Raw genomic sequence first — 24,868 nt, 5'->3', positions numbered from 1 at the left:
CCAACTGAGACACAAGGCTGCAGTTAATTTTAGTCTCCTTGGTGCCCAGAGCTATAGCAATCAATCCTATGAAAATAGGCATCTGTCCTATGAGCAGAGCAGATCTAGGGAACCTATTGGAACCCTAAATTTGGTGGCCTGAAGCTCCTGAATGTTGGATCAAGGAGAAGACTCAGGGGTCTTATATAGGTCCGAAAGTTTCCTTAGGATTCTTCACAGGCCCTTTGGAGAGAGAACCTGAAGGAAGCCATAACTCTTCTCTGTAGAAAAATGCCATCTCTCCGCCAGATCGCCGCCATCATGGACACGAGTCGAGTGCAGCCCATCAAGCTGGCTAGGGTTACCAAAGTGCTGGGCAGGACCAGTTTTCAGGGACAGTGCACGCAGATGCGAGTGGAATTTATGGATGACACCAGCCACTCTATCATCTGAAATGGCAAAGGCCCTGTTCGAGAGGGTGATGTGCTCACCCTGTTGGAATCAGAAAGAGAAGTTCAGAGGTTGCGTTGACCTTGTTGCTGGGTCCTGGATTTCCACTACTTAGCCCGTGGAATAACCTGCAACTGTTAAATAAAGCATTTGTATTCATAAAAGAGAGAGAGAGAGAGAGAGAGAGAGAGAGAGAGAGAGAGAGAGAGAGAGGAAGGAAGGAAGGAAGGAAGGAAGAAAGAAAGAAAGAAAGAAAGAAAGAAAGAAAGAAAGAAAGAAAGAAAGAAAGATGCCAAGGTACTGAGGAGCTCTGAAGGGTTCTGTCCTAGGCTAGAACCCTAAGATAAGAGTCCCTCATGTTTTCTTCAGGTGGGATAGTGGAAGGCCACTCACTGATTAAAAACAAAACAAAATTAACTAAATACCTTCAGATCATGAAGCCCCCATTTTCCATGGCTGCTGTCAAGGGAAGGCATGGTGCGAGATGGTGGCAGGTGTGGGAGGGAGGGCGGGAAATGACGTTGAGGGTATCCACCTCCTGTGAGAGAGGCAAGGAGACTTAGGCGTTGAGTGGACCATGAGTGCCTATGTAAGAGGTGACATTAGAATCGAGTTCTGAAAGATAAGAAAGGTCTGAGCTCAGGAAAATCATATGGGAAAGTGTCTGGCAGAGGAAAAGTGAGGATCTAAGAACATGGATGGCCATGGGGTACCTGATGGACTGAGAGCAAGCTGCCTTGGCTGGAGAGAGTGGGTCAGGAGGGAAAATGAGGAGATGGCAGGAAAGGCAGGGACCCTGCTGTATACAAGTTTATCTCTAGACTGCACTCTGCCTTCTCCAATTCCACATTATCCAAACCCAATGGCTGCTTCGATAGCTCCACTTTCAGGAAGGCTCTGCTGCTCTGACCCTCTGGGAGAAGCCTTGGGGTCTGCATCACTGGGGAAGTGGTTCTGTGCATGAGGTACATCCCTTGAGCCACACCCAAAGCTCCTGCCACATCCATTCTGGTACCTCCCCAAGGAGGCAGGCACAAAGTGTTCAGTCAAGAGTTGCTGCACGGAGTGGGGGCAGTCCATGTTCCCAAAAGAAGACTACTTTTGGTCAGGTGTTATTGGCGAGCTGTTTGCCCTGTATGAGCCTGTGCCCTTGTTATTAAAATGGTCTCTTGGGGCTGGAGAGATGGCTCAGTGGTTAAGAGCACTGACTGCTCTTCCAGAGGTCCTGAGTTCAATTCCCAGCAACCACATGGTGGCTCACAACCATCTGTAATGGGGTCCAATGTCCTCTTCTTGTGTGTCAGACAGTACACTCATATAAATAAAATAAATAAATCTAGAATGGTCTCTTACTAGTATGTAAGTCAGGCTGGGAATGCAGCAGCATGGGTAGCCTGCTTGCTTAGCGAGCATTGACTCTCGAGTTCAATCCCCAGCACTATATAAACTAGTCATGGTAGGTACTGCACACATGTAATCCTAGAACCCAGGAAACAGAGGTAGGGAGATCAGAAATTCAAGGCCATCCTCACCTACATAGTGAGTGGTCAGCCTGGACTACATGGGACTTTGTCCAAAACCAAAGGCCTGCTGTGCCAACAATGGCCTCCCCACCAACTCTGGTTATTGTTTCTGACCTGACTATCAGTCTTTTACTCTCTGAGTTTGTCAGGTGCTGACGATGCAGGTCTCCCGGCTAAGTTCTAATCCCTCCCTTATCTATGGTTGGTGCCCCTAGAGTTCAAAAGGACCTCGCCTTATTATCGATGAGGACGATGCCACCAGTATCACCAGTGGTAGTTTGTTTTGGTGGCACGGGGAAAATTGGGTACTTGTTTTGGTCACAGCCCCCTACTGCCATGCCAGTGTACACTAGAATCACTCTGCCCTTCTCCACGTCATGAAGCCTGAGAGAGGGCTCAGTCAAGTTCACTAGCTGTGTCTAAAGTAGGACAAGGGGCTTGGCTGTGCCTCTGCGGCTGGCTCTCGGGTAATGCCCAGGACTCTTCAGTCCTCAGCCTCCGCTCTGAACAAGGCCTGTCCTGTTCTAGGTGATTCCTGCAACTGTTCCAGCCCTGACCCTCATGTCTGTTTAGGCAGGAGCCCCAGAACAGATGAGGCAGGTGGGGCCAGGGTGTCTGGTTAGCACACAGCCTACCACAAGGCAAGCAAGGAAGAAAAGACAGCTTTGGTTCTGGGGAGAAGGGGGAGGCAGGCCAGGGGAAGGAGGAGACAGAGGAGGAGGGCCTTTGAGTGGAGGCGGAGGGTGAGACAGACCCTGCCCAGAGCTCCAAGTGGCTTCCTGCTGCTTGCCTCTAAACCCCTCCACATTCCTGCAGCCCTTCAGACCGCCAGAACTCTTCTGCTGCCTGCCCAACTGCCTGCCTGCCTGTGCCGAGGTATGCACCTCCCTGCTAGCCCCTGCCCTTCTGTAAGCTTCCTCAGCCCCTCTGCCCCATCCCCACAACCAACCTCAGGGGGAGGTGAGCTAGAAGCCTGTTGCTCAGGCACAGGGGAACTTGTTATCTCTGTAGCGCTACAGAAAATATCCACGGTTTTCGAGGACCGCTTTCTCTGTTCTCTGGTGGCAGAGGCTGCTGGTCTGTCCTCTGTCACCCTCGGTGGCAGCTGCCTCCTTCTCTGAGAATCTGATCCTCACTTGCCTATCACAACTGCCAACCCAGAGAAAGTCTGGCTGGCAGCCTGCTGGGTCTGGCTCCCTATTCTAGGAGAACAGACATCCAGTTCTGGGTCAGAGCACTGTTGTCCAAATGGGACTTTGCAAGAAGGATAAACAGATCTGTAAACAGCCAAGGCAAGGCACTCCCTTTAATCAGTTCCTCTGGGAGGGCTCAGGTCCCTGGAATCTCCCGTCCACCCCACCCCATCACCCTGTGGGGACGGTCAGCCTGAAATGCCATTCTCTCTCCCAGCCTGCGGTTGCCATTGTTCCCACCCTAATTCTGAGAGATGGTCATCACAGGACCTCACTAACATTGCTTTTACTGTATCTAGACATCTGAGAAAACTAACAGTTTGATACAATCCAGAGATGACAGGGAGGAGGGAGACAGGGTGATTTAGCTCCAGGACACCTTTCACGCCACTACTGAACCTACCCCAAGACTCAGATCAGTCTGTTGAAAGCTTGTCTGCCCCAAGTCGTTCTGTAAACTTCCTGTGTATGACACCTAGGATGGCCAAAATAAGGAATAGGCATCCTGCATCTGCCTCAGAGACAGACAACATACCTGCAGGGGAGGAAATGTCTCCACCAGCCACTCTTTTAAGTTTCTAGAACAGAGTGCAGGGAGTGGCGTGAGGCGCAGACCATACACGGGGTAACAAGCTTTCGGCAGTTTGTGGGCGATCTCACATAGGCATCTCCCCTGTCCTAAGGAAGAGGGATAGTTTTGGGGATACCTGAATTGCCCTAAGACTTCCCAAGCAAGGTCACTTAATTGTGCTTATAAAGTGGTCTGTGCATAAGCTTCAAAGAGTCTCTCGAAGTAGTGTGTACGAAAGTGTGCGTGCATGTCTGTGTGTGTGTGTGTGTGTGTGTGTGTGTGTGTGTGTGTGTGTGTGTAAGAGATAATGAGTGTCCACAGCTTTTAGGTTTAAGATATTCCCAAACAGAGGTCAGACCCTTCCCCCCGACCCCCGAGAATGGTTGCAAGGGTATGGAAACAAATTTGTATTTTCCAAGGATTGAACCAGAAAGAAGTGGTTGAGGGAAGAGTTAACTCTCGCTAACTCAGCCATCAGCTGCCACATCGACAGAGCCGCACAGGCGGAGGGGGAGGGGGTGGGGGTGGCTCTGAGAAGGAGTCAGCTTTTGAAACTTTCTCCAAGCCCCACCCACCAAGAGTCTCTTCTCCCTGGTGACTCACTCCGAGAGGAATGCGAGTTGCCACGGCAACCTCTTTTTTTCCCCTTAGGGTCTGTGCCTACTGGCTGGGAGGGGACTCTGGGAACGCTCAGGGACCTCTAGGGTCCAGTCCCCCCAGCCACTGCCACGGCTGCCCTCACCCCACCCCACCCCCGCCCCAGTTACGAAGACAACAGCAAACTCCTGCCCTGTTTCCATCTCCCACGTCCCTGGGTCCCCAGATTGCGATAAGCCTCTCTAGAACTGCCCTTCGCAAGACAGAGGGTTTGGATCTGTGCTTAGAAGGTGTCATTTGACCTTGAACTGTCTTCCTGAGCTCTGGTTTCTTCCCTATTTCTAGTAATAGCAGCAGTCCCTTGGAGAAGGTGCAGGATGAAACCAGCTAAAGCGTAAGCTGGGAAGCCCTTTGCAACCTCACTCCCTTCTAAAGCAACTGATTTTTAACACAAAGGGGATTATTCAAAGTCCCTTTTCTGGCAGCTCCAACATTTGGGGTCCAGAGAACATCTTCTTAGAAAAAGTGGTGACAGGAATATTTTTAAGCATACATGGTTTACATTTATTTCAACTCGAGGATCTTCCTGTCAATTTCCCAAGAGCAATGCATCCTCCCCTAAACAAAGACTGGTAATCAAGGTTGGAACCAGGACTCAGTGGGAAGGGCTTGCTACATCAGCCTGAGGACTCCCAAGTCTTTAGCTTACCCCTGACCTAGGGAGCAGGGTGTGGGGATGCCTGTCTGTAATCTACAATCTAAAAAGGCTACGAAGGCAGAGAGACAGGCCAGTCTATAGAGCTCACAGGTCAGCCGGCCTAGCTGACCCAGCTTCAGGTTAGTGAGAGACCCTGTCTCAGAATATAAGGTAGACAGGCTTAGTGGCACTCGCCTTTAATCTCAGCACTTAGGAGGGAGAGGCAGGGTGATCTCTGGGAGGTGGAGAGGGTCAGCCTGGTCTACGTAAGTGAGTTCCAGGCTACTGAGGGTTTCATAGAAAAATCCTGTCTCAAAACAACAACAACAAAACCCAGCAAACGAACAAACAACAACAACAAAAAGACAAAAAGAAAGGGTAAAGAACAACCAAAGAAGACACTGACTTCTGGCTTACACACACACACACACACACACACACACACACACACACACACACACACCCCACACAGAAATGGGAAAAAAGAACGGAAGGGTGGCGGGTATTGGTCAAAAGCATGAATTACAGCTCAGTGGTGACATTGGAAAAGATGTTATCTGCCTTAGCCTCAGTCTCCCAATCTGTCAGGTGGAGATGATCTGAGCTAGAGGTTCCCTGAACCCATTCCCAGACCCTGGTTTCCTTGGAAGGAGCAGCATCCTGTATGTTTAGCAGCAGCCTCCTTTCCTGAGTTAGGAGAGGAAACAGGAAGAAGGTTCCAGGAAGAAGGCTGGGGAGGCTCTAACTCTGGGCAGATCCTCATCCAGCTGTGGGCTCTGCAGCCCGATGCACAGCTGGGCTTGCTATTTCCAGCTGCAGTTTTCCATGTTAAAAATAATGAGCTTTAAATAGCAGAGGACACGAAGCCTTTTAGGTTGGCGGATGAGTCTGGGGAGATAAACAGGCAAACATGAACACATGGGGCACAGAGTTTAAACATGTAGACCCTGATTTCACCACCAGTGTGGTTAAAAATAAAGGCAGGATGTGGCCACCCCCTCACATTCTTCACCACACAGAGGGAGAATCTTTAAGTATATCTTAAAAAATATTTTAGCAATATGTTTTTTAAAAGTTTGAGCCGAGTGGTGGTGGCACCCACTTTTAATCCCAGCAGAGGCAGGCAGATCTCTGTGAGTTTGAGACCAGCCTGGTCTATAGAGTGAGTTCCAGCATAGCCAGGGTTACCCAGAGAAACCCTGTTTCAAAAAAAGAAAACAACAAAAAGTTTGTATTTACGTGAATATACGTAAGCACAACGCATGTGGGTGCCTTCAGAGGTCAGGAAGGGGCATCTAAGTTTGTTGATTTAGAGTTACATACAGGTGACTGTGAGCTGCCCGACATGGGTGCTTGAAGCTGAATGTGGGGGTCTTTGATAGGGCAGTAAGCACCCCTAATGGCTGAGTCATTTCTTCAGTCGCCATGCCCTTCCTCCAGATACATCTTGTGAGTATGAAAACCTCAATCTTCACCTATTAACAGATACGAAGTCAGGTCATATGTCATCTATACAGACGAGCCGTCAAGGATGCAAACACATAAACTATTGAATAGACTATTGGTCAATGAAGACACCTCTGACTCTCTCTCTCTCCTCTCTTTCTCTCCCCTCCCTCTCCCTCTCTCTCTCTCTCTCTCTCTCTCTCTCTCTCTCTCTCTCTCTCTCTCTCTCACACACACACACACACACACACACAAGCCTGCCTCCCCCAACAGCACCCCAACACAGGCACACAGGTGCCTTTATTTCCAAGATACAAAAGTTGAAATTCAGAAAGAGAAGGTAGCTCACTGGAGATTATACAGCAGGCTGGTGTCTGTACCCAGCCTCCAGATCTTTGGAACCTTGTCAGGTTGGAGTTGACCTTGTTCCTGTAGGTCCTAAATCATTCATAATACATGGGTCCCTTGGTTCATTAGGCCCAAGACCCAACAAACGTGGCTTATAAGTAGTTTCTCGGTAGCTTTCCACTGGCTCCTCCTCTAGTCTCCGATTTAAACCGACAGAAGAGGAGGCTGGCACCAATTTCTAGACCTCTCTGGAGATGGAGGAAGCTACCTTTCCCCTATATTGTGGGGTGGATCCTGATCCCTCCCAGCCTTGCTCCTGACTCCTGGACACCTGGGTTGCACAGGCCCAGGGCCAGCAAATGGTGGCTTATCTGAAGCTTTTAGAGAAACAGCCTCCGCCTTGGCCAGGGGTGTGTTGGGCAGCAAATCAGCTCCGCTTTCACCTGCCTAGTCATAGATATCTGGTAGGAATCCATGAACAGAGATAGCAGCTCGGTCCTTCCAGGAACTTCATTTAAAGTCCCGGGTTATAGGATCTCTCTGGATCATCCTGTGCTGCTTGTGACATTAGGAATTCAGATCTCAGTGGGGGGGGGGGGATCAAAGTAAAAGTTTAGATATTTCTGAATGTTTGGCTCAGAAACCACCTTGCCCGAGGAATTTGAGTGAGCTATTTTCCTCTCTAAGCTGTGAGTTCTTTGTCTAAGGTACAGGCGTGGGAAAGAACTATCATGTGGCCCACAATGGCAAGCCTCTAGTAGTGGCTGTCCTAATGGTGTTCAAAATTCTGATGTCACTTCAGACCTTGAGGGGAAAGATTATATAATTGATTAGTAATGTCTGCCACATACACAGGAGGGGTGTGGGAAGGTTGGTATGCTATGTTTCTGCCACCTTTGGAATCCCTTAGTCCTTTCCAGATGTTACATCTTGGATACTTTCATGTCTCTTATCTTCCATTAGTGGTCACCCCTGATGCAATAGGGATGGCTGTACATTGAGTCCCTTCCTTCTGCCTTTATTCGTTCTAGAGAGGGTTGAAAACTCAGCCTGGTCTGCCAGCAGGACCCAGTCACATGGTCTAGAGGGTGCGGAGGCAGCAGGAACTCTTCCAGCCTGGTCCAGACAAAGTGAAACGTGGCAGTTTGGGAGACACTGGAATTTCAGCAGGGCTTTCTCAATAAGTCCTTCACACTGGCAGCATTTCAAGGCTCAGTCAGTCACCCCCTGTGGTCTCACCTGGTGGTGCCTAGCGTTCAGGATGCAGAGACTGGAAGATCACATATTTGAGGCCAGTTTTAGCTACATAGTGAGACCTTGTCTCAAAAAGAAAAATGACTCCACCTCACCCAAACCAACCAAACACAAGAGAGCTGGGTATGGTGATTCAAGCCTGTCGTCCCAGCATTTGGGAGGTGGAGGCAGGAGGATCTGGCCACCTTTGGCTACGGATTAAGTCCAAGGCTAGCCCAGCCCCTGACCCTTAGGAAGCTCTCCGAGATTGCATTTGTCCACATGCTTCCCATCCAAGTTGGGTCATTCTGAGAGTCTGTGGTTCCCAGCCACACTGTCCGAAAGCCCACGGTTCTGAGGCTGCCCCTGGGTTTAGGTACTCAGGGATACGTCCATGTCCACAGGGAGCTCCCAGGAGCCCCTTTAGGGTTGAAGGGAAGTGAGCTAGGGGCTGGCTGTACTTTTCCATCCCATCTCTCCCATCCAAGGAGCCAGACATGTAACCTCTGCTTCAGGTCCTGCTGGCAGCCCAGGCTCAGTTTTCAGCTCTCTCCAGAACAAATACAGGCAGAAGAAAGAGACTCAATGTACGGAATAGGGAAAGGGGGCGCCAGGAGTGTCACAAAGCCAATGGTAATACACCTCCACTTCCTCCCCCGCCCGGGGCATTTTTTCCTGTCTACATCTCAGGCCGGGTTGGCTCAAGTGGGTGCCCTCTTAACGACTAGCCAGGAGTAGGTGTCTGCCAAGGGAAACATCACCCAGAGTTGAGAGACCATGCGAATACCTGTCACTCGTGTGCTGGACTGCTGGCTAGAGGAATGGACCTTCCTTTCTAGGCATCAGTCGTCTCATCTGTACTAGGCGGGCAGAAAAACCTGCCTCAGGCCCTCTTTGGAGAGCTGGCTTGCGAAAACGCCGAGGATATCTGTATGTTTCCCCAAGCATGCTGGACTTTGGTTTGAGTGTGGGAGATCATGGCCACCTTGTACTGACGACAGGGTCTTGACCTTGTGCCTGGGTTGACTGTTGTGCCTCCAACAAGCTTTGAAGGGTAGACTCCAACCTCTTTGGCTAGAGGTATGTCACAGAACCTCAGAGATGCGTCTTATGGGCAAGGAGAGAATGAGGCTCCTCATCCATAATAGTTAAGAGGCTCCCCTGTCTGCTCATCCTAACATCTAGATGAAAAGGATTCTGGGATTGGTGAACTAAGATGTGGACATGATCATCTCCCCTTAGAGATTATATGTCTTCTTTCCTCCTTACCCTCACCCAGCCTCTGGGCTTAAGGCTAGGAAGTGCTCCAGGACTTAGGTCCTGAGACAGGGCAGAATGAGAGGGCAGAGTGGTAGGGGACAGGGCAGTCTCAGGGACCCCAGATCCTTCCTTCTGCCCAGATGAGGCACCCAACCTTGGGAGTCATCTCTCTAGCTCTCAAACCTGAAGCCTATGACATCTCCTAGCCTGGCTACCTCTCCAGAGCTTTGATTCCTTTGCTGTTGAAGCCAGGCCTGGGTGACGTTTGGGCTCCAGCTGCCAGCCACACTTTGATCTTTCCATTTCAAACAACCCCAGACAAGCCCCTCATTGATGCCCTCTCTCCCAGTCCATCTGCCCAAAGCCACACACAGAGGATGCTGGTCTCGCATTTTCCAAATGGAGAAGCAAGAAGGGAAACAAGTGAGCAACTGTGAGAGCGGCAAAGAAGGTTCCAGAAACTGCCTAGAAAGGGAGAACTAGACCCTTCTGCCAGGCAGAGCTGCCCTGAAGCACCGCCAAATTTCCAAATCAATTTCTTGGATTTCTTCTAGTTTTACCTCATGGCCACACCATGAAGTAGGGAGTAAGGCTCTTTCTGGTTTAGCCTAGTACAGCACTGTTATGGCCTCTTCCTCCTCTGCCTTTTTTGCTATTCAGGTCTTGTCTGAAAGCTCTGTGGCTCTGCAGATTCCGCTCAGGGCCTCATGTGTGCTAGCCAAGTACTAAATTGCTGTTCTACACCCTCAGCTCAAAGATGTTTGGGAATCTGGATGTTTTCCCCCCTTTCTTCCAAACACAAGGGAAGTAGGTGGATACTAGAGGAGGGGATACGCCAATATCAGCTTTCCTTGTATTTGTTTGGAGCAGGGGACTGAAAGCTAGGCCTATGCTCCGCTCCTCAGAGGCATTCCCAACCTTCTATTGTTGTAGCATTCTAAAGACCACATAAATTATCTCAAACTCTGACCCTGGCGACAGATGGGGGAGCCAAGGTTTAGAGAATATGACCCATACGTGGAGATGGAGACAATATGGAGGTGGAATAAGAATCCTGGACATTGAATCTGAGCTCAGTAGCTTTGCGGGAGCTGCCAGGGCATCTCCCAGAGCCAAGCTCTGTCAGTGGAGAAAGCTGGAGAAGAACTTGGGTTGGAAAGTCTGAGAGGAAAGCCTTGGGGAACCAGTGAGGAAGGCATCACTCTTGCTCCCTTGACTGAAAGCTCTGACAGGGCAAAGGTAGCCGGCTTGCTCTGTGTAGCTGTAGAAAGAGACAGGATAAACTGCAGGCTTGAGGAAGGCATATCTAGGGAGAACTTTCTAGATCCCTTTGGTAACAGAAGTCTGTCTGGTTAGCACTGGGAGGCAGATGACCCAACCACATGTCCCTGAGTCTTCAGCAGAGCTCTGCTTCAAAGATCCTTTCCGGGCCAGAGTGAGAGTTCAGAGTCCAGCATCTGGGAAGCTGGGTCTGAGCAGGGACCAGGGGAACGCTGTAGATCTTAGCTCACATCTTTCTGCAACGCCTCTGGATATTTCCTTGGAGGATCCAAAGAATGCTGTCCCTGTGGGTAGAGTGGGGGAAATGTGATCCCTCAGGTTCTTTCCTGGCACCCCAGACTCTCAGGCTTTGTCTTAAATGTGTGTCCCATTGTTTCAGATTCCTGTTGACTTCTCCCATTGCAGAGGAGGGAGTGCTGAGGGGGAGGAGAAGAGGAAAGGGAGTTGGGAAGGGAGGAGGGAGGAGGGGTGAGGGGAGGAAAAGCATGGGCAGGGGGGAAGGGGAGGGAGCAGGGCATCGAGGTTAAGGACTGGAGAACAAACGTCTTAGAACGAGAGGCATCAAAGGCCCAAACTTGACTTTTTAGCCCGCTGTCTTCGTCCAATCACTTAAGAAACTGAAACCAATGTACTTAGAACGGAGACCTCATCTCATGACCATAAATAGAAAACTCTGTACCTTTATCCTCAATAGAAGGAAACTGGAGATGGGGAGGGGAGCCAAGCAGCAGGGAAACAATTCCATTAGCTGTCACTTGCAGCTGCAAAGTTTCCCTTGGAGGCTCCAGGCCAGGATTGCTTTTTGTATGAAGTAGGACAATGGGCGTTAGGGGTGCACAGGGCATCTTAGCCCTAAATGAGGGGTCCTTATCACCGACAGGAGATCAACACATGTCTTGGTTAACATTCCCATCTAAACTCAGGAACTCAGGAGGAAGTCTCCCTTGCTGACTCATCATCTTCTCTTCCCCTGCAGAGTTCCCAGCACCATGAGGGCCTGGATCTTCTTTCTCCTTTGCCTGGCCGGGAGGGCCCTGGCAGCACCTGTGAGTACCTAAAGATGCCATTCTAATGCATCCCACTTTCTCCTCCAGCTTCTGAGTCTGCTCTGGGTGCTCAGGGAGCCGACAGGGATGTGGCTCGGTTGGTAGGGCGCTTGCTTGGCATTGGTGCACAAAGCCCTGGGTTCGGTGCCCACCATTACATAAGCTGGCCTTAGGGAACACACCTATAATCCTAGAGTTTGGTAGGTAGAGGTAGGAATATCTGGGAGTTCAAGGTCATCTTCAGGTACATAGTGAGTGTGAGGGCAGCCTGGGCTACATGAGATCCTGTCTTAAAAAAGGAGCTCGTGCAGTGATTAAGAGCACCCACAGAGGATCCAAGTTTGATCCTCAGAACCCAAATGGTGGCTTACAACCAGGGGATCTGATGCCCCCTCTGACCTCTTATGGGTACCAGACACGTATATAGTGTACAGACATACATGTAGGCAAAACACTTATACACGTAAAATAAGTACATCTAAAAAAAATAAAAATAAATAAGCCAACAAGGTTAGGAGAATTAACGTGAGGGGAGCAGCTCTCTGTAAAGCTCAGAGCTTTTTACACTAGTTCCGGTACACCTAGCAGGACCTGACCTCTTCGGGGAGGGAGTCAGCAGCAGGGATGAGGGACTGTTGGTGGGAATAAAGCTGGTGGAAGGACCTAGGTCCAGAGAAAGGAGCAGGTTGGCTTCTGCGTCTGGGAAGCTTTTAGATGGTAAGTAACGGACTCTGGCCGAATTGTGAGGGGTAGAGAAGATGCAGACAGAGCTCGTGCGTTGGAGGCTGTTGGAGACCTGGGATAGATAGAGCAGCCCCAGTTGGATCTTGAATTAAGACTGGAACTGGGTTGGGAGGGGAAGGGGTTGCCATCGGAATGAACCAGAAACGACTCTTACACCATCTTGGGAATGTGGAGCAAGACAAAACAAAGAAACATTCAAAGAGAAACATTTAATGAGAGCTAATCCAGCCAAATGGGGCCCTTGTCTCCCGGCCCCTCCATAGTCTTACCATATACTCTGGTTTACCTCCAATTCCCACCCCTCAACCCCTGCTCCAGCCTCCCGATGGTTGGGGTTACATGTGCCAGCACTCCTGGTTAGGAATGTTTCAAACTGGCACTCCCTGCTCTGCTCACTAGCAGGTAGAAGGCAGCTTCTGGCCAAACTCATCAGGCAGGCAGATTTTGGCTGAAGATTGGTGAGGTTACCTTTAACTTAGGAAGGGGTTACAGCCAATCAGGGGCCTGAAAGTTTCTTGTCACCGGATCTGCTCCTCCTGGAGTCTGAAATGCCAGGAGGGAACTTCCTAATAGCAATAAAATGAGGTCACATGTGAGGAGCAGGGGGGATTGGCATCTGTTAGAAGTCACAGAGGGTATTCATTCTGTCTGTGGTTCAGTTTCTCCATCTGTGAATTAAAGGGAGTTCGGCTGTGTTTTCGTTAGGGTTTTACTGTTGTGAACAGACACCATGACCAAGACAGGGCAATGCTTTTTTTTTTTTTAAATGGGTTTTTTTTTTTTTAGATTTATTCATTTATTATATATAAGTACACTGTAGCTGTCTTCAGATACACCAGAAGAGGGCATCAGATCTCTTTACAGATGGTTGTGAGCCACCATGTGGTTGCTGGGAATTGAACTCAGGACCTCTGCAAGAGTAGTCGGGTGGTCTTAACCGCTGAGCCATCTCTCCAGCCCCCAAGGCAACGCTTATAAGGACAACATTTAATTGGGGTTGGCTTACAGGTTCAGAGGTTCAGTCCATTATCATCAAGGTAGGAGCATGGCAGTAACCAGGCAGGCATGGTACAGGAGGAGCTGAGAGTTCTACATCTTCTGAAGGCTGCTAGAAGACTGGTTTCCAGGTAGCTAGGAGTGGTCTTAAAGCCCACTCCCACAGTGACCCACTTCCTCCAGTATGACCACACCTACTCCAGCAAAGCCATACCTCCTAAGAGTGCCACTCCTTGGGCCAAGCGTATTCAAACCACCACAATCTGCTTCTGTGGTTTGGGGGCTGTATTAAGGCTTGACTAGCAGAAATGGTCCTGTCAGTAAAGTGAGAGATAGGCCAGATGGTTTGGTGGAAAGTATATAAAAGTCAAGTGTGATGGCTCAAGCCTGTGATCCCAGTTCTTGGGAGGCTAAAACATAGTTGGCAGGTTCAAGGTCAGCCTGAGCCCTGTAGCAAGATCCTGTCCAAATGAAAGGAAATGATGACATGAAGGCTTGCTTCAGCAGTAGACTGACTGAAACTAGAATGATGCTGAGAAGGCCGGTACAGTCCTAGTACAAGGGACACATGAATGCATGAAACATCCCATACTGTAAAAAACAGATATGAAGATGGGGCCAGTGAGATGGGTCAGCAGCCAAGCCTGACGATCTGAGTTTCGTCCCCAGGACCCACAACCGCAGGAGAGAACCGGCTTCCACACGTTGTCCTTTGACTTCCACACACTCATTGTGGCACGGGTGCTCACTCCCTCCCATGTAAAGCTCACATACACAAGTAAAACCATTGTAATAACAGATTGTTTTAAGGGAGGGAAGGGAGAATGGAGCAGCACTGTGTGCTCCAGCCTAAGGCATCGAGGCTCCCAGGCTTGTGTTTTCCCAGCCAGAGACACTTCAGAGAGGAAGCTGGCCTTGGCCTTGACCAACTCTCTGAACCCTGTTCTCTTTGCCAACAGCAGACGGAAGCTGCAGAAGAGATGGTGGCGGAGGAAACCGTGGTGGAGGAGACAGGGGTACGTATGCCGTGTGGTGGTGGTGGTGGTGACCCCCACCTTGATCCCTTTTTGCCTGGTCCCTTCTCTGGCGCGTCCAGACAAGTGCAGTGGGGTCCCTCATTGGACCAAGACATGCACTCTCTCCTTGTGTGCATACAAGGCCAGATATTAACCTGAGTACTCCAAGATACTCCTGATTGTTCCCCAAACCTTCAGTTTAGCCCCGAGGTCCTGAGGATTCAGAAATGTGTGCATTTCACGTTTCTCCTGTTATCACCCACAGTCTCCCCGGGTGTGAAGCAAAGGGATCCACTCAGTTGGGTCTAGCAGGCATAGAGGGCTTGCTGTGCCTTCTCGTCCTATCATCGTGGAGGCCCCTGATTCGTCTTAATGGAATTCTAGGGCTCTACACACTTAATATAGACTAATACATCGAATGAACTAATAATAAATACAGGATTCCCCCCAAAATCAGCACCCTAGCGTTTGCACTATGATCTGGGCCCAGCCCACCTTTCTCCTGGGTGCCCCTCACACTTTCTTCTGGGTTTCTGAAGTTTCATTCAGGCCCCTTCTTTGCGATCCTCTCCCAGGCCTGGGGGTGGGATGAGAATCCCTGAACTCATTTTTTTTTCTCTTCCACGCCAGTTACCTGTGGGTGCCAACCCAGTCCAGGTGGAAATGGGAGAGTTTGAAGAAGGTGCAGAGGAAACTGTCGAGGAGGTGGTGGCTGAAAGTAAGTCTCCTCCCTGTCACTTGGCATGTCTGGATCGCCCTTGGCTGTGCGGGTAGAGGCCTAAGAACAGCTCACAGGAAGTTTCTAGCCAAGGAGATGCATTGTGGGGCTCTGGTGGCTGTGGAGGGCCAGCTGGGAGTCCTCAGGCCAGGGAAGTCTGGGATAGATCTATTATAGCCAGGCTATCCAAGTCGTAAAGGGCAGAGGAAACTCCACAGTTTGGTGTCGGATTCTCATAGAGGCCATGGTCACATCTGGTCACCAAGATTCCTGCCCCAGGGCTTCAGCCTGAGTTCAAGTTCCTCTTTGGAGCCCATCTGAGAAAGCCCGCAGGCTCATTTAACTTCCAGTTGGCCCAAGGGAACAGAGCCTGACGTAAATTCTAATACCTTAAGTAGACAGACAGTGACTCAGGGTCCTAGGCTTTTGCCCACAGTCTGAGGCATCTGTGTCCAAGGGCATGGACTCTAGAAGTAGAGATTCAAACAAGGTTTGAACCCTTTGAGCCAGGGCTTCCACGTCTTAACCAGGCAGTGGTGTAGACGGAGGCCCCAAGGAAATGGTTCAGTGGATAAGATCACTTGCTGCACAAGCATGAAGCACCGAGTTCGAATCCCCAGCGTCCACTTCAGCTTTCTCAAGGAGACAGTTAAGGGTGTCTGGAGAGAGTGGGCAGGGCTTGCTGGAGCAGAGGCTGGGTCTGGGGTCCTGAGTCATATCCCTTTCCTCTTCCATGCCCAGCCATTGTTTCCTGTCCTAGCTGGGCCCATTGTCTACCGTGGGCCTGGGTTCTTCTTCCGTTTCCTTTGTGGACACCTGATTCTATCCGGTTGGACCTCACAGCTCAGTCAAATCCATGACAACAGCTCAATCTTCCAGGTCACTCTAGAAAGTAATTTGAATCCTGAAATACTGCACTGTGGTTGCTCAGCAGAGAGCTGAGAAGCTAGTTATTGTTTGAATCACTGGAGGATCTGTGTGTACCTCAGGTCTCTGAGTCCCAGACTGAGGTTCCAGGCCTCTGTGAAGGGTCTAGTCCTGACCTTGAACTGAATCTCTGATCCCCAGACTAAGCAAACTGCTCCCTTAAACCCCGTGGTTCAGCACATAGTTTTGGGAATGCCCAAAATTCTGGTGCTGAGGATGGAGTGCACCCAGAGGCTGTTAGCCCCAAACTCCGATCTGTGTGGTGTGGAAGCACGTTCCAGCCTGGTGAGCTGACACTATGTTCTGTTCTCCAGACCCCTGCCAGAACCATCACTGCAAACATGGCAAGGTGTGTGAGCTGGACGAGAGCAACACCCCCATGTGTGTGTGCCAGGACCCCACCAGCTGCCCAGCTCCCATTGGCGAGTTTGAAAAGGTAAGAGTGGGGACCTGGGCCCAGCAAAGCATAGTGTCTGTTAAGAAACCTGTGTATATAGGGGAGAAGCTCCATTCTCAGAAGGCCCCTCCCGAGGACCAGTCACAACAGGAAAGTGGAGCTGAGTCACAGTCGAGCCTGCCTGGCCCCACCTCTCTAGCTGTTGATGAGAATTTGAAAGAGTTTACCTGTACCACCAGGTTCTAGGCTCTGTGTTGAACATGATCACTGAGCGAGTGGTACATAATCTCAGGTGGAATGCACTGCACTCCAGTTCATACGTCTATAAAAATAATTATTTTTTTTTACACTTTGTTTTGTGTGAGTGTGTGTGGCATGCATGCATGTGGACATCAGAGGGCTTGCTTGGTTGGTTCTCTCCTCATGGGGATACTAGGTTGGGCTTTGGGAGTGAAGGTGGTGCCCTGTGCTTGGCCAACAGGTGTGCAGCAATGACAACAAGACCTTCGACTCTTCCTGCCACTTCTTTGCGACCAAGTGCACCCTGGAGGGCACCAAGAAGGGCCACAAGCTCCACCTGGACTACATCGGACCATGCAAATGTGAGTGTCCTCATGCCTTCTAGCCTTCTTCTCGGGGAGATGACTCTGTCACCTTGGGTAAATGCCATGCCCTCCATGAACCTCAGTGTACCCATTCATAAAATTAACTCAGGCTCCCTTCTCCCCTGGGGAAACTTAGCCATCATGAAAGCACATTTAGAGAAGGTTACAAGAGTCTTCCACTAGCATCAAGACAACCAAACATCTTTCTTTTTTTTCTTTGTCTGATGATGAGGATGCCTTTTCATAAGGCTAACTCAAATAATTCCTGAGTCAGCACTGTAAAGAAAAAAAAAAAAAAAACAGTGTTTGACCTGGGCCTGCAGAATATTTTCAATATTTTGAATTCCAATGCTTTTCAAATAGGAACATGCCTGGAGCTGGGGAGATGGCTCACTAGGCAAAGTACTTGTGTAAAAAGGCTGGGTGTGGTAGCACACACTCGTACCCCGCCCCCAGCGCTAAGGAGGAGGAGCCTGGGACATTCCCGGGGCTCACTAGAGAGTCATCTTAGCCTAATGGGTGAGCACCAGGCTGATGAAAGAGTATGTCTCAAAAAAAGAAGTTGGATGGCCCTTGAGGAGTGATATCTGTGATTGACCTCTGGCCTCCACACATGTGTGTGTGCACACACGACTGTGAGCACACATATATACCAAAATAAATGGATAAATAAAATTAAACATAGTGGCACACCGCCATTTTCTTCGAGCTCTAGTCCTCTATTGGCAGAGATCCTTAACTTCTTATTCCATTATCTTCCTCCTTCCCCTTTTCTAGAAAGCCTGGCAAGTTTGAGGGATGCCAGGGGTTCTGATTGTCCATTGCCAGTGACCCAGGCTGTAAATTCTGCTGGCTCTGGGTCCTCCATCATCTGAGTCTCCCAAGCCATACTCACTGCCTGTGAGACAACATGAGCTGTGTATCTGTAGCATGTTCTATGTAAGAAGAGCATTCTTCTTCACGGGCTGGAGCTAAGTGGTAGAGTGATTGCCTGGTGTGCCCAGGGACCTGAATCCCATGCCCATCACTGCAAGTCAAATTGAACCAAACTAAAACAAAGGAGAGTCCCTCCCCAGCCTCAAGTTTTCAGCTGTAGAAAGTGGGGGCAGTTAGTTAGCCCTGAGCTCTTAATGTTGGTGCTGGGGTGGATGTACAGGGGAAGCGGAGATTTAGAAATCCTTAGAGAAGAGAGGGTAGAGGAAGTTGCTGAGGAGCCTTGGGCTATGAGGTGAGGCATGTTAAGGAGCTCTTAGCAAGTGGCTCTTGCTCCCCCTGAGGCCATCCACCTCCCCAGTCCAGCTCCATGTGGAGATCTCCACTTCCAAATGGCAGTGGTCCTAGCCACAGAAGGGTTTTCTTTGGGCTCAAAGGTGCATCAGATCCCCCAGGTATTCACCCTAACTGGATCCAAAGCTGGTGCTCTGATATTCTGGCTGAAAGCAAGAGCTTTCTGCTCGTTGCTAAGTCCAAGGAGAGCTTGGAGGAAATCTCCAGTTACGACATTCTGGGGTGCTATGTTCTGAAGACAAGAATGAGGTTGTGATCTCTAAAACGGTTCTGGGGGTTGTGCATGTTTGAACCTTCTCCCTACCTCTGCTGTGCTGGATGACCTATGGGTACAGGTTGTTTCAAACACCTGGAGGTTGGCCTCCAGTTCTGCTGGAGTTGACCATCGCCTTGAAAGGCACAAGAGCATATGGGGTGGTGGAACCCCTCAGCAGGTTAGGTGCAAGCCACAAAGCAGCAAGGCCTTGAGCTTCCCCATGCCTTACTTATAAATCTGGGAAGAGTCTGGATCAGAGAGACAGAGGCACCATGGCCAGGGTTGCTCAGTAGAGTGCCCATGGGATGTAAGACAAGGAGGATAGAGTAGTCAAGTATCGTGTCTGCCCTCTAACAGGTCTAGGTTGACTAATCTTATCTCTTGTGCCCTAGACATTGCCCCCTGCCTGGATTCTGAGCTGACCGAATTCCCTCTGCGCATGCGTGACTGGCTCAAAAACGTCCTGGTCACCTTGTACGAGAGAGATGAGGGCAACAACCTCCTCACTGAGAAGCAGAAACTGCGTGTAAGTGGCCTCCCTCCTAGCTTGGACCAGTGTGCCTGCTGTTGATTCCCCAGGCCTCAAGGTGGCCTATGCCCCATTTTGCAGGGTGCCTTCACCCTTGATACCAGGACACAAAATTCCAGCTACCCTTGGATGCTCTAAGGAGGTCTGAGGTAGACAGACCCAAAGCATAATCCTATTCCCTCTCCTGAGTTAACAGGCCTTCTCCTTAAGCAAGCATATTTAACCCCATGGTAGAGACCTAGTGTTGATTTCTTGGCCTCGTCTAAAGCCTCTGTAGGCAGTGGTGGCTTGAGGCAGATGGTGCTGTGTTTTCCCCGTCTGTGTGTGGATAAGTTGCTGACTCCCACCAGCACCTCTCTCTTCTCTTCATCGTGAACTCTGGTTTTGGCTGGCCTCTTGTTATAGCGGGGAGGGGGCTGGACCTTTGGTCACCTGATGATTCCGCCCCTCCAGGTGAAGAAGATCCACGAGAACGAGAAGCGCCTGGAGGCTGGAGACCACCCTGTGGAGCTGCTGGCCCGAGACTTTGAGAAGAACTACAACATGTACATCTTCCCTGTCCACTGGCAGTTTGGCCAGCTGGATCAGCACCCGATTGATGGGTAAGAGTCGGAGTCCTCGGGACCGTAGGCTCAGCTCTATCCTGGACTGGGGCTGGAAGGGCATTGGATGAGGCTAGAAGGCCCCTCAGCAACCACTGCTGCTTCCCAGCCCAAGACTCCACCGTCAGCCCAGGGCTGGAGCACACGGAGGCTTGGGAGGAAGAAAGCCCTGAGACATGTCAGAGGAAGCAGTCAGCAGCACTACGAAGAATTCTTCCTAGGCCTGTGAAGCCAGGGACGGGGGGAGGGTGGAGGGGGAGAGACCCATATGGGCAGAGGAAAAGAGTCCAGGAACCCAGAGCCATCCTTGTCCATGCTTGCTCGTGGTCCTTCAGTGGAATAGGGAGGCCGTCACAATGGTCATGTCCTGATCCCTCCTGAGGTTCAGCTCCATGGAGCCCACCTGGCCCCAGAAGTTCCTAAAACTTCGAATGGCTTCCGCATCACCTATTTCTGACCCCGGTGCTCTAGCCTGTAGTCTGGGCACTATGGAGATTTCAGAGAGTTTGAAGAGCAGTACCTGACATGACGCTGTGTACCTACCCTTCTCTTGCTTCTGGCCTCCCTTTGTAGACACGAGAGTAAGAGGCCCTGTTTAGGTCCCAAAGAGGCAACTCACTCGTTCCTTCCCGGAGCCATTTCTGCTCTTTGCTTTGAATATCAGAAACAGGTGGTCACTCAGGGGACAGGCAGGACCACCTTCCTGGCATATCTGGGAGAGAGAGATCAGGTCAGAAAGGCTCCTCTCTGAGATGCTCATCGCTCTATGTCCCGTTGTGTAACAAGACATTACTCACCCTGCTGGCCAACCCCTACTCCCCAACTCCCTCCCAGTGCCTGACTCTCCTAGGCTCTGGGAAGCTCTCGACTGCTCCTCTCCCAAGCTCTTGTGGTGGCTGGGATCCAATTGAGTGACCCGGGGAGTATGGAAGGGAGAGTCCTGGGGGACATCCGGACCCCAAGTGCCAAGTGGCCTAGAGAAAGTTCAAGATGGATTGCCAGGGCTGGATGGCTGGGAAATGCTTCAGCCTCCTCTTGGTCAGAGTTGTTGGTGGCCCTGCAGCTGCCTGAGTCTGTTTTCTCACAGGACAGTGAGGAAGGTCCTGGCCAGTTCAGATTCTGTGTGACGCCTCCTGTAGGCAGGAGGCTGTGAAGAACATTGGTGTCATCATGTCCCCTGAAGTCCCTTGTGGGCAATAGTGTTCTGGGGACAACTAATTGGAATTCTGAGGAGAGAAAAGGAAAAGAAGCAAAGATCGTGCTCTGGCCAGCAGGGAGAACAGGGTGGAGGATAGGGAGGGGAACCCTGAAGTCATTCATTGCATGGTATAGAGAAGATTCATGAAGATCAAGGTACCCTTCCCATCTTACCGCCCAGCCAGGCCTAGCTCAGCCCCTCCCGGAAGTCAGAGCTGTGGCCAGAATTGTTGCTCACTTATTTTTAGCACTAGAGATGGAACCTCTCACTGGGGAATTCTGGAAGTGCTCTATCACTGAACCACACCATGCTCCAACCCCTTACTGGAGGATTCTAGTCAAATGCTCTACCACTGAGCCATGTACCCCAATCCTTTCCTGGTGGATCCTCAAGGGGTATTCTAGACAGGTACTCTATTGCTGAGCTGTACCCCTGCCCTATTAAAAGACTGATGGGTCTAAAAAGACCCCCGTCGTAGGCTCCTGCAGCTGTGTCAGTGTGTGAACATTAAACATTTACAGTGTGGTCGAATGCCTTTAATTCTAGACCTGGGAGGCAGAGGCAGGCAGATCTGTGAGTTTGAGGCCAGCCTGGCCTACTTAGAGAGTTCCAGGAGAGCTGGGGCTACACCGAGAGACCCTGTCTTAAAAACAACAACAGAGAAAGAAAAGAAAGAAGAAAAGAAAGAGATTCTATATTGTGATCTCATAGACTTTGACGTGCCGCAACCGAGGTGCTGATTATATATATATATATATATATATATATATATATATATATATATATATATATATATATGTATATATGTATATATATATGTGTGTGTATATGTATATGTATATGTATATGTATATGTATATATTATATATATATAATCCCCAACACTCAGTCAAGTGGCTCTTACATAAAGCCCATAGACTCAGAACTGGAACAGCCAATTCCTTCCCCTGTCAGATGGAGTAGGAATCGGGCTCAGAGCAGGGCAGTGTGGTGCTGTGGGTCCCTCTGCAGGACCATGGCAGAGCTGTGGAGTAAAGCCAGCATCCCAGCCTTGGGCTCCTACCACTGGCTTCTCATACTGGGCTGTGTGTTCTCCCGGGCTCACGCCCTTCTCCTCTCTTCCCTGCCAGGTACCTGTCCCACACGGAGCTGGCCCCACTGCGCGCTCCCCTCATTCCCATGGAACATTGCACCACTCGCTTCTTTGAGACCTGTGACCTAGACAATGACAAGTACATTGCCCTGGAGGAATGGGCCGGCTGCTTCGGCATCAAGGAGCGTGAGTGTTGGGACTTGGGGGTGGGAAGAAGTGTCCCCAAGGGATGGGATATTGTCCCTTCCCCTCTGGCTCTACCTGATGTTTGTCTGTCCTGTCTGTCTCCTTTGTCTATTTAACTTATTTCTGTTCTCTCGGACTCTCTTTGTGCCTTCAAGATCTCTTTAACTGGACCTCAAACCTTTGTCCCCATTCCATATAAGCACTATTTTGGGAACTGACTGCCTGGGGAGAGAAAACAGGAAGTGCTACTTGGCAACCATTCAAGGGATGGAGATAGGCCATGTTAGGGAGATCAAGGTCCCATTCGAGCACTTGTCAGTGCCCTTGACTGGTCACTGGCCCCTGGGTCTTAGGATGGGCGTGAATCCAACAGACCTTCTGTTGGCCAGCCGGCCTCTGTTGTATTAGCCTATAGTGCTGTGCTTAATCATGGATTTCATCATGACGTCTTCACTTATGTACCTGATACATGTGATTATCTTCGTGGCCCATCCCCCTCTCTCGCTCCCACTCCCACGGCCCCCCTTCTCATCCCGACCAGCCCCGCTCTCTTTTCAATTGGTAGAGCCTTATCTTAACCCCACCTCTTCTTCCTTTGCAGAGGACATCAACAAGGATCTGGTGATCTAAGTTCAAGCCTCCTGCAGCAGTCCTGGACTCTCTCCCCCTGATGTCCCCACCCACTTCCACTACCCCCTTGTTTAAAATGTTTGGATGGTTGGCTGTTCTGCCTGGGGATAAGGTGCTAACATAGATTTAACTGAATACATTAACGGTGCTAAAAAAAAACAAAAAACAAAAAAAACAGAAAGAAAGAAACCAGATCCCAAGTCACAGCATTTTCCCACGTAACTCGACTCTGAGGCCATAGCCTATCCACAGCCTCCTCGTCCCCTGCACCGCCCAGTGTCTCACTGGCTGTGTTGGAAACGGGAATTGCATAAGCTTGCCTTCCTCAAGCAAGAAATATCTCTAGCTTTCATTTCCATTTTGACTCTTAACACTCACCCAGACTCTGTGCTTATTTCATTTGGGGGGGGGATGTGGGCTTCCTGGGGTCTTCCCCTGGTAGTTTGGAGGTAGGCAGAGGGAAGTTACAGACACAGATACAAAACTTGGGCAAGGACGCTGTGAGGCCAGTCAGAACCAGATGGCAAGTCTTGGTAGCCTAGGTCAACGACTGACAGAATAATCCAGAGCTCTGATGCACAAAACAGACTCCCAGCAGCCCGGGACCTTGCTGTCTCCTCCACTCTTCAGGCAGTTTCTTTCCATGTTTGGCTGTTGGTTTTAATTTTGGTGAGCCAAGGGGAGGCATGGGCAGACCAATACCTCACTAGGGATTCTCTTACTCAACTGCTATAGGGCTTTCAGGCTCTTGCTGGGAGCTCTAGGCACTGGGCTACAGGAAAGTGAGACTCAAGAGGAAGACAGAGAAGGTTGTAACGTAGAGAGAGTGAGTCATAAAGTTTCAAGCATGCCCCCCCCACCTCTCCCCACCCTTTGCCACTTGAAACTTACTAATCAAGAGAAACTTCCAAGCCAACGGAAGGAATGGTCGGATCTCACAGGCTGAGAATTTGTTCCCCTCCAAGCATTTCATGAAAAAGCTGCTTCTCATTAACCATGCGAACTCTCACAGTGATGTGAAGAGCTTGACAGATCTTTCAAAATAAAAAGTAATGACTTAGAAATGGCCATCCTGGGTGATGGTGTGTGTGTGTGTGTGTGTGTGTGTGTGTGTGTGTGTGTGTGTGTGTGTGTGTGTGTCTTACTCTTAGGTGCTTCGTTTCCGGGTGTGCACAAACACGGCCATGCTTGTGCACAGAAGCAAACACTCCATTGTGCTTTCATACACATGTATTCACAAGCTCACACACAGGGAGGCGATGACTTCTGTGCTCCCGTGAGCACTAGTTTAACAAACGAAGAATTCAGTTCCTGGGCTGGGATGGGCTCCGTTGGTAAAAGTGCTTACCCAGCGTGAGCAAAGCCTGAAGTCCCATCCTCAGCACAACCTAAGCTGGGTGTGGCGGTGAGGGCTTGCAATCCCAGCACTGAGGAGGCAGAGGCCGGACAGTCAAATATCCAAAGTCATCCTCAGCTACAAAGTGAGCTGGAGGCCAGCATGGACTACACAAGACTTTACACCCATCCCCCATCGTGTCTGTGTGTCTGTGTGTCTGTGTGTCTGTGTGTGTGTGATGCTCGAGGATTCAAGGGAAGCTTGGTGGGGGCTGGTAGTGTAGTCACTTCCAGAGCTAAAGGTAAGTAGAGTGTAAAACTACACACAGCAGTTCCCAGTCTTCCCTATGCTGTGACCCTTAAACAAAGTTCCTCATGTTGAGGGGACCCCTAACCGTAAAGTTATTTTCGTTGCTACTTTATAACTTCAATTTTGCTACTGTTATGAATCATAATGTAAGTATCTGATATGCAGAAGATCTGATATGTGACCCTTGTGAAAGGGTCATGTGACCCCCAAAGGGTCACAACCCACAGGTCAAGAACTGCTACTTTAAAGCAGACTACTTAAGAAACACTTGTAATCCCAGCATATAGGGCAGGAGCAGGAAGACCTCAAATTCGAGGGCCGCTTGGGTTACATTATGATCCTAGGTCATCCATATTTCCATAACAAGACACTTTTAAAAATTAAATCAAATAGGACTGGAGAGATGGCTCAGTGG

General features: G+C 50.0%; 1 protein-coding gene and 1 pseudogene across 1 annotated transcript; both read left to right on the top strand.

Annotated features, from left to right (window-relative positions):
- The first annotated feature begins 300 nt into the window (after positions 1-300).
- Positions 301-510, top strand: LOC108352218 (40S ribosomal protein S28 pseudogene; annotated as a pseudogene).
- Positions 511-2,790: 2,280 nt separating this feature from the next.
- Positions 2,791-23,877, top strand: Sparc (secreted protein acidic and cysteine rich). The gene is given in 10 exon segments (NM_012656.2): positions 2,791-2,828; positions 11,555-11,624; positions 14,324-14,380; positions 15,011-15,098; positions 16,340-16,461; positions 16,904-17,024; positions 18,963-19,096; positions 19,553-19,701; positions 22,030-22,178; positions 22,780-23,877. Coding segments are annotated over 9 exon segments (906 nt in total). The 5' UTR covers positions 2,791-2,828; positions 11,555-11,567; the 3' UTR covers positions 22,809-23,877.
- Positions 23,878-24,868: the final 991 nt, after the last annotated feature.

Source organism: Rattus norvegicus, chromosome 10 (genome assembly GCF_021556685.1).
Source record: "Rattus norvegicus strain SHRSP/BbbUtx chromosome 10, alternate assembly SHRSP_T2T, whole genome shotgun sequence".
NCBI lineage: Eukaryota > Metazoa > Chordata > Mammalia > Rodentia > Muridae > Rattus > Rattus norvegicus.
The sequence above is the reverse complement of the archived record's forward strand: the minus strand, read 5'-3'. Positions and strand labels throughout refer to the sequence as shown.